Source organism: Macadamia integrifolia, unplaced genomic scaffold (assembly GCF_013358625.1).
Source record: "Macadamia integrifolia cultivar HAES 741 unplaced genomic scaffold, SCU_Mint_v3 scaffold1423, whole genome shotgun sequence".
Classification (NCBI taxonomy): Eukaryota; Viridiplantae; Streptophyta; class Magnoliopsida; order Proteales; family Proteaceae; genus Macadamia; species Macadamia integrifolia.
Genome location: NW_024868198.1, coordinates 89,015 through 98,572, shown reverse-complemented (window position 1 = coordinate 98,572; position 9,558 = coordinate 89,015). Strand labels below are relative to the sequence as shown.

General features: G+C 41.5%; 1 protein-coding gene across 1 annotated transcript; it reads right to left on the bottom strand.

Moving 5' to 3' along the window:
• Positions 1-7,966: 7,966 nt before the first annotated feature.
• On the bottom strand, positions 7,967-9,413 carry LOC122063689 (caffeoylshikimate esterase). Its single transcript, XM_042627383.1, has one exon. It carries the CDS (start codon positions 9,090-9,092, stop codon positions 8,124-8,126), a length of 969 nt encoding a protein of 322 aa, XP_042483317.1. The 5' UTR covers positions 9,093-9,413; the 3' UTR covers positions 7,967-8,123.
• Positions 9,414-9,558: the final 145 nt, after the last annotated feature.

The window sequence follows — 9,558 nt, the reverse complement described above, 5'->3', positions numbered from 1 at the left end:
ATACTGATACAGTACCCAATGTCGACACCAATACTAAAACCATAAGTGGAGGAAAAAGAGTAAACCCTCTTGTCTCCATATAATCCCTCTCAAGTACCACCACCCTTACCCAAAAAAAAAAAAAATCTCAAGTACCACCACAGAGAAATTCCTCTCTCCATAACAGAAGAGAAAACACATCATCATCTAAAGGGGATAGCATATCTATAATTACTCTAATTGTATAATTCTTCGAACCTTGTATCATACTTGTATAGCTAGCAGAAATAAGGTCATTTTATAAGAAAAACATAAATCAATAAATAAAAAAATGAGGTCATACAGACTCCTACGGCATATCACTAAAAGAGTAAAAAGACTACAGTGTTAGATTCAAATGATTATCAAGCCTCAATTCTTGGGGGGGAAGCCAAGCCCTTCTGCCTCTCGTAAGGATCATGAACAGTACCAGATTGGTCCCACACCAGCACCCATGAAGGCTTTATTTTGATTTAGATTGACACAAAATCTAAGGATCACCCTTTATCTTTAACGAAAGTGCTATACTTAAAACCAATCCAAAAATAATATTCTATCGGAGGAAAAGATAATATTTACCAGCATTATCAGATAACTACCTTTTATTTGTCCCTACCAAAAGAACAAAACTGAAGAACATCTCCGATTCTCAAGTCAATTGGGTCAGTTTTTTTTTTTCTGTTTATTTTAATGCAAGGTCCCTAGAAGGGAGTTACAAACCCACTCAAGGGCAGAAGACCCGAAGGAGTCGAGAAAGAAGATTTATGAAGGGGTCACATTTCTTGGAAAGCTATAAACTTGACTGGATGCTGGAAAGAGGACTTAATCCGATGCCATGCCTTGAGCTTTCTCCAACGAAAGCAACACCAAGCCACCAGGTGGCAACTGGTCACATCAATTGGATCAGTCTTTGATTGTTTTCAGATGTCACATCCAGATGACTGAGCCAGAAGGTCTTCATTATTGATGATGATGTAGTGTAGAATATGGCTTGAATGTCATGTCTAATAGCTTTTCTATCTTTCGGGCCTTATTCATTTACTTGCGTTACCTTTGGTTTCAGGGGGAATTGAAGGAAAGGAAACTACAAAATTTTAAGACTCAAAAAGAATTGTTGTAATTTTTTTTTCTAATAAATTTTAATAATCATTACCCAACAACAACAACAATAACAACATATTTAACGTAAACACTTCATTTTATCACCTCAGGAAAGACTAAGTAATGATGAGTTGGGAATCTTTTGAGACTCAAAGTGATCATGTATTACGATTGAGATCTTTTCTTAGATCAAGGCAATGTATTCTTATTTCTATATTGGCATAAGATGGGTTTTTTTTTTTTTTTTTTTGTGCAAAAAAACCTTCCATTCAACAAGGACGGTTGAACACGCCAAAACAAGATCCTGGAGCTCTCCAAAGATAGGAAGGATCCCAAAACCCTCATCAAGGTAAGAAAGAGCCCATCTAGCAATAGCATGAGCTGAACTATTACAAGACCTACTGATATAAGAAAAGGAGTAAAGAGAAAAAAGTGCTTTGAGAGACATTATATCATGCACAATGCTCCCAGTGGATGCTTGGGGGAAAAAGGGGGAAGAAAGGCTATTTATGGAGTAAGGCAATGGGAGAACACCATTACCCTCAAGTAACCCGCACGTCTGGCCGAAGAGAGAGCTAGATGGATAGCCAGAGCTTTGCCAACCAAAGGTGGCGCAAGAGCTATGTGAGCCGAGGCAACAAAACAAGGCCTCAAAGAGAGATCAAAAGCAGTACATCCTAATCCACATAACTTTTTGTCTAGAGGACAAAGCTGCATCAGAAAAGATGGCAATTCCATCAGGAGGGGGGCCACAGGGAGAAACAAGCGAACCTGCTTCGGCACCAGGGAGGGAGATGAACCCGAGATAAGATCCACAGCCTCCCTAACATTGCTATTCACCTTGGCAATCCATGTCCTAAAGGGGGGAGAAGAGGTGTCAAAGCAACACGAATTTCTAAACTTCCAATTCTCCCAAGCAGTTAGAGCATGAGAGGCAAAGCAAATCCTCATCTGGGAATATGATCCCGCATAAGATGGTTAACTAATTAATAAAATGTATTTAAAATATTTAATGGCTTTGACATGCTTAGAATTGACCAAGATCACCCAATAAACCATGGACCAATCCTAAATTGAGCTAAAAAATCCAGTTGGACCAAACCTATTGAGACAACTCAAAAGCCAAAGTTGTACTTACTTAGGCTAACGCCATTAGGCCGGGTTCTAGAATTTGTAGCGATTTGATGAATATTTGACCATATCTTGTTCCAATATAGTTCTTACGGCCCAAGGCATGCATGTATACATACACACGAAGGCCTTTAAAATACCTAGAAAACTCTAGAAAACCTATGTAACAAATTTGTTATTTGTCCATATCTCTTAGGAATATATGCTTCCTATATATAGACCTAATCTCAATGGTTAGATGTGTTTGGTGTTTGTGGGCAGCAGGTCCACCATAGATTGGTATCAGACCATGCTCCTATAATTTTCTCCTCTGCGGCAGCCGCCAAACCTCAAAATGCTCCTTTTCACTTCCATCATTTTTGGATAGAGGAGGACTCATTTGAGGACCTGGTGAGGCATGTGTGGTCTAGGGAGGTCCCATTGGCAAACTAGCACAAAAGCTTAGAGCAGTGAAGGGCGCTCTTAAGGGGTGGGCGAGGCAAGTTTTCCAAATATTGACATGGCCCTAAAGGAAGCTTCAGAAGGGGTGGAGGAAGTTCAGAGAGTCATTGATCAGATGGGGATGTCTGTTGATCTATATGCAAGGAAAGCATAGGCTAAAACCAGGTTGTTGAAAGCGGTGGAGATGCATGAAAACCTTTAGGCTGAGAAGGCTCGTTGTAAGTGGACTAAGTTAGATAACCGTAACTCAAAGTTTTTCCACCAATCGGTCAAGGTTTGCCATACAAACATTGCATTTGTTCGTTGAAAAAACAAGATGGCTCAATGGTCTCTGAGCCAAGGGAGATGGCGGAGTATGTAGTCCAATTCTTTAAAGAATTTCACAAGGCTGATCATAATTTCCCTCACTTGGAGCTGCTACAAGTCATACCTAAAGAGGCGAACATGGAAGACTCCTTGATCTTAGAAGCGATACCTGTGAGGGAGGAGATTAAGCAGGTAGTTTGAGGGTTGGACCCTGATCGCTCGCCTGGCCCTGATGGGTTTCCTGGAGTGTTTTTGAAGCAGTGTTGGGAGATAGTAGGCGAAGATTTCTGTCGAGTAGTGATGGCATTCTTCCGTAGCGGGAAGCTTCCGAATGGGGTAAACAATAGCATTGTGACGTTAATTCCAAAGGTGGAGGGGGTTGGTTCCTTGGATAAGTTTCAGCCTATCTGTATGGCTAACTTCTTCTGCAAGGTCCTATCAAAGATTATGGCAAAGAGGTTGGCTTGTCTTCTTCCTCACTTGGTTTCAGATGAGCAACGGGCATTTCAGAAAGGTAAGATTATCTCTGCAAATATTGGTTTAGCTTCTGAACTTGCAAATTTATTATATACCTCTGTTAGGGGTGGTGGAATGGGAATTAAAGTAGATGTGCAGAAGGCCTATGACACCCTGTTATGGGACTTCCTTTTCGAGGTTCTAAAGAAATTTGTATTCTCAAATGTATGGTTGGGCTGGATTTCCGAAATTTTAATTTCTACTAGAATTTTGGTTCTGTTGAATGGTGGTCTGGTTGGGTTCTTTGATGTGGAGCGTGGATTACGTCAAGGGGACCCAATCTCCCAAATCTTTTTATTCTTGCAAAGGAGGTGCTGTGCAGGGGCCTGAATGGTCTGTTGAAGGAGGGGAAATTAAAGTTTCTCCCCGGTCCGAGAGGGGTGAGTGTTCCTAGTCATCTGCTATTCGCGGATGACATATTTATCTTCATGAAATTCTGCAGCGAAACATGTTCACTGTTTAAGAGATTTTCTACTCAAATACCAAGAGTTTTCTGGTCAAAGTTTTAACTGGGAAAAAAGTAAGATATTCTTTAGTAAAGTTGTTCTTCACCAGAAGAGATTTATTGTTGATTTGCTGAACATTCCCATTTGTTCTCTACCAACAAGGTATCTTGGGGTAGAGATCTTCAAAGGCGTTGTTAAGAAGGATAGGATACTACCCCTGATGGATAAGATTAAAGCTCATTTGTAGGGATGGAGGAGCAAACTGCTATCAATGGCAGGTCGGGTAAAGTTGATTCGGTATGTGATCTCAAGCATGCCAATTCATAACTTTTCAGTTTATTGGTGGCCTGAATCTGTGATCAAAACAGTGGAGCAATGGATAAGGAACTTCTTGTGGTCAGGGGACATTGACACGGGAAGAAAATCTCTGTGAAATGGGAAGAAGTATGCAGGCCTAAGGCGGAAGGAGGTTTAGAGATCAGAAGATTAAGGGATGTGAACTGTGCGGGGCTCAGTAAACTTGTGCGGCAGATGAAACATGGAAAAACTGCCTTTAGTAGTTTCTTACGGGCGAGGTTTGTGAATGAAGGAGGAAATCTCAAGAAGGGGTATGAATCTTCCTCTGTGTTAAAAGGTATAGCCAAGATGTGGCACTTTGTCTTTGAAGCTGAGCGTTGGATGGTGGGAAATGGTGAAGATATATATTTTTGGCATGACCGATGGTTAGGTCCGCTCTCAATTGTAGAGCTCTCTCCTCTTCCTCGATCTCTTTTCCATAACACAAGTAAAGTTGCAGATTTCACTTGGGAGGGTAAGTGGTGTCTTCCCTAGGCCAACTCGGATTTCTTGTGTAGCATATTCAAAGAAATCAGTAGTATACCTCTGCTGCTTGGTCACAGGGATAGATGTTGCTGGTCTCGTTCCTCTTTAGGTGCCTTTTCCTGAAGGTCGGCATGGGAGGCGCTAAGAAAGGGTGCGCCTAAGGTGGGCTGGGAAAAGGTAGTATGGGGGACGGGTTTGCTATTCACCTTGCCAATCAGTGTTTGGATAGAGGCTAATGCATAGAAAACTGCCCTGTGACGAGATGGTGAAAAGTAAAGGAGTGCCGCTGCCTTCCAGGTGTGAGCTTTGCTACAAGGCGGAAGAATATTTCCAGCACTTGTTCTTGGACTGTGAAGGTGCTAGCTATATTTAAAGTGCTTTTGCAGAGGTTTTCAGATTTTCGTGACCAAATCAATAGGCAGATTTTCCAGAGCATGCTATATAGTGGACCCAAAGGTCTAGCGGAACTGGCATATCTCAAGTATGAATGGCTAGTTTGATCCTTATTCCCTACTTTATATGGATGGAGAGAAACTCAAGGAGATTTAGGGGAATGCATTAGTCTTATGGCTAGATTTTCTTTACAATCATGGAGGAAGTCAGAAGGCGTGGGCCAGGGAAACAGGACAGAATCAAATCTCGTTTGGGTACAACAAGGTGCACTAATATGATATAGTGGTGCAAAGAAGAAGGGTTAAGGGAGTGCGAGAAGTTTTTTGGCTTCCTCCAACAGTAGGGTGGTGGAAACTAAACTGTGATGGCTCGTCTTTGGGGAATCCAGGGAATGCAGGTGCAGGTGGTGTAGTAAGAGATAGCAATGCTCAGGTGGTCTTATCTTTTAGCTCCCTTTTAGGTAAAGCAACGAGCTTCCAAGCTGAATTCCATGCTTTGATGGAGGGAATCGATAAAGCAAGAGAGAAGTGTGAAGCTTTATGGATTGAATGTGATTTGGTATTAGTGGTCATTATGGTGCAAAGGGGGCTAATCCCATGGTTGGTATGGCAGAAGTGGTTCTCTCTCAACTCCTATCTCAGGGGTATCAGTTGGAAAATCACTCATTGCTATCAGGAAGCCAATCCGATAGCAGATTTTCTGGCACAGTCGGTAACGAAGAAAGAGATGTCTTCATCAAATGTGGTGTGGCCTCCAGAGGTGCAACAATTCTTATCGGATGACGCAATGGGTAGGTCGTGGTTCAGATTTTATTAATCTTATGTTTTCCTCCTTATATTGCCTAGTTTCCTTCTTCTACTGATGGTAATGCCGAAGGTGGAGGAGGGTCCTAGGGTTGTGATTGCATGTCTTTGATATTGTTTTATTTCTTTTATTCTTCCTCCCCTTGTACAGTTTTTCTTTGGCTCTTCAATCTACGTGACCTTTTAGCGAAAAAATATATAGACCTAATCTCTCTCCAATGAAGAAAAAGATCACACCCCATTTGAAAGGATCTTGCACTTACCTTGGTTTACTAAGGGGTCTCCAAGCAATAAATACACAAACCAACCCCCCCCCCCACGTGCTAAGGATCCGAAAGACAGTTGTACACATGACCCGACAATCCCGTCATAGTTCAAGCCACCGAGATTCGTGCATTGGAATCGTAAAGAGCTATTTGTTGTACTTCACATCAGTTGCAGCTTAAGCTAACAACACCTGAGCACATGCTCTTCCAAACACAAAACACCTTTCACAAAATTCTAGGCGGTAAGTCTTCTTCCTTATCTTTTATACAATTTTGCATTTCGATTTTCGAGCTTTCTGGTATCATACTTCTATTAAGAACAACTTACTATTGTCCCTAGTTGGGTAGCGGTGAAGTGCAATTAGTTACATGATTTTTTAGGTATAATTTCATATAAGTTTTTTCTTCAAAGTTGTAGATTAGGTCATAATATATATAATAGAAAATTTTCATAATATTTGTATTTAATTATTCTATTTTATCAGACTTATTCCCTTGCTAGTCTGTTCAAATCCTAAGATTTCCTTACAATGGAATCCTACATTGCAGGCCATCTAAAGGTGCTTTCCTTTTGTTTTCTGCAAAATATTCCTTCTTCAAATTTTTTTTACCACGATGTTTTCTATCTAACCTAATTTTTATGGTTTCCATAATTTTTATTTCAATTTCTACGGATGGTGTTTTATGAATCAATTCACTTTTTCAGCATATTTGCCTCTTTGCATCCCTTTTTTAATTCAATATCTTCTCCAACTTCAAGTGAGGAACCAAGAAATGTAGCCAAAAACAGAGGTTTGCCGAAGCTCCCATTTTTCATAGAAGGAAGCTAGTTTGTCTTATAAGCATCCATGGTTTATCTGGCTACATCATATACGAACTCAGTGCCTTCTATCGAAGATCCACTGCGCTAATATAGAAAGTGCAGTTCCAGACAAAACCCACAAAGATATTCCTGAGCAGTTCTTGGATACTAAAGACTGGTACTAAAATCTGGTAAATCTCCTAATCGATTGAATCTCAAGAACTTGTACTGTTCAAGACCCTGCTTCTCAGTCTACATTACCTTCCATGTTTCTTGTTGCTGCTATGTATAACACTAAGAAATGGGGCCATAAACCAAAAATAATACTGGTTGTAAGGTCAGTCCATGTTTGTTTGCTCACTGCCAAAGTTTTTACAAGCATAAGGGATACATTGTTTCTTCCTGAATTTGTACAAGCACTAAAGGTCAAATCTGTTATTGCTTCTTGTAGTTGACATTCTAAATGTGATTACTGGGCTTGGAGAAAATCAAATTGGGCTTGAAGAAAATCAAATTTCCAACATTGCAGTTTATATTTGGCATCAAGAAGCTGAATGAATCCAACTATTAGAGGAGTAAATGTAAACAACTCTATCATCAAAGAAGCAGAGCACCCAATATGCAAGTCAGTAACATTATGTTCTACGGTGAAGAAGGAAGGTAAGAATGATATCCTCTGCGAAGCCTCTGCCAGCTCCTCATTCCTCCTCCAAGGCTGCACCCAGCACCGCTGCCTCAACCAAGGCTGAGCACTCCATCACCAAAAAGACTGCTTGTCAAATGTTCGACCAAATGCCCCACAGAAACCTTGGACTGCTATGATCATTGGTTAGTACTAGCATGACCGACCCAATGATTGCAAGCTGCAGGTATTGAAATATTTCTCACAGATATGCAAATGGAAAAACAGGAAAAATAGAATCAAGGAAAGTAGGCCAAGTTCACCCATAATTTTCATATCAACGGTAGCCTTTAAAGATATGCACAAGAAAAAAAAAAAATGTTCTGTTAAGGACTTTCATCGAGCATGATAGCATTCTTTTCTCAACATAATTGGATAGGAAAATGAGAATGACAACTATGAAACAACTATTTCCCTCCCTTCACACCTATGGTTCAACCATGACAACATATCACCTCGAACAATCTCAATATTCTCATCTGTTTCTCCAAACAGAAGTGAATGCATCATTCCCTCATAGATCTTTATAGTCTTATCCTCGCTCTTTGCAGCTTCATAAAGAGATCTACTTACATCTGGGTCAGTAACAACATCTGCACTGCCATGTAAAACGATAAATGGGAGACTCACATCCCCGAGTCGGCTGTGGAGATAATCAGTAACTCGAAGAAGTTCCACTACCGTACCCAACCTTGGTTTTCCCCTATACCTCAATGGATTCTTTCCTGCTATTATCTTCTTTTCAGCAACCTTAACAGACTTATCCAGAAGATCTGCGGTGGGAACAATTGGCAAAGTGGGTAAGAATTTTGCAACGAGGATGAGGATTTGAGGGATTGGCCATCTGGGTTTCACCGAATCAGAGATTTTACACATGGGTGCAGCCAAAATCGCACCATTCCATCCATTGGGATCCTTGAAATGAATCAGAAGGCAAATGGCTCCTCCCATCGATTCACCGTAGAGAAAGGAGGGTAACCCAAGAAATTCGGGCTTCTCTTTGATTGAATTGAAGAAGGAGAAACAATCGTCCACGACGAGGTCGACATTAGGGACGAAGGCCCTGAGGCCTTGGGAGTGGCCATGGCCTTCGAGGTCAAGAGCAAAGGAAGCGAAACCCACCTGGGCGAAGAAAATTGCGGTGGTTTGGAAGGTCCAGCTGATGTCGTTGCCGTAACCATGGACCATACAGATGATGCCGCGTGGTGAGGAGGAGAGGGGTAACCATGACCTGGTGAAGAGGGAAAGCCCCCTGGGAGAAGTGTAAAAGGATTTGGAGGAAAGGATGCCTTGCGCCTCGTAGTATTCTTCCTCTGATACATGGGCGTCTCCCCAAAAATGGAGCAGTTCCTGTGATTCCTCCATTTCCGGGAGAAGCAGATATGAAGCTCTTGGCTTTTCGTGTTTTTTGGCTTTGAATGTTCTTTGGAGTTTGCTCGGCAATGCTCAGAGTCACAGCATTCCCTTTGTTTTATGATTGGATGGACTGCAAGCATGGGTCATGGGAAACGCTGAATGGACGCATTCGTTGCGTGCTTCGCTTCCTCACATATTCTTAACTGTGGACCAGTGATTTACTCCCCCACGGCCCACACTGGTCAATGGGAGCAGCACTAGCGCGTGCGGCTACCACTCCCGTTAGCAAGCATTCATCGGCGGCCGATTTTGTTATGGGTGTTGGTGTTCCAACATTGTCTAGATTATAGTGTTCAAAGCAGCCGAGAATCATTCTCTTCCTTCTTTTGGTTCTGATCATAATCCTATTTTACTCATGTAGAAAAGAATGCTTGCTGATCACGTGGTCTCTATATCAGTGCGGGCCTATGAAGAG

Excerpts from the sequence above, each read along its gene's own strand:
- LOC122063689 (XM_042627383.1), bottom strand. The coding sequence starts at position 9,092 with ATGGAGGAATCACAGGAACTGCTCCATTTTTGGGGAGACGCCCATGTA.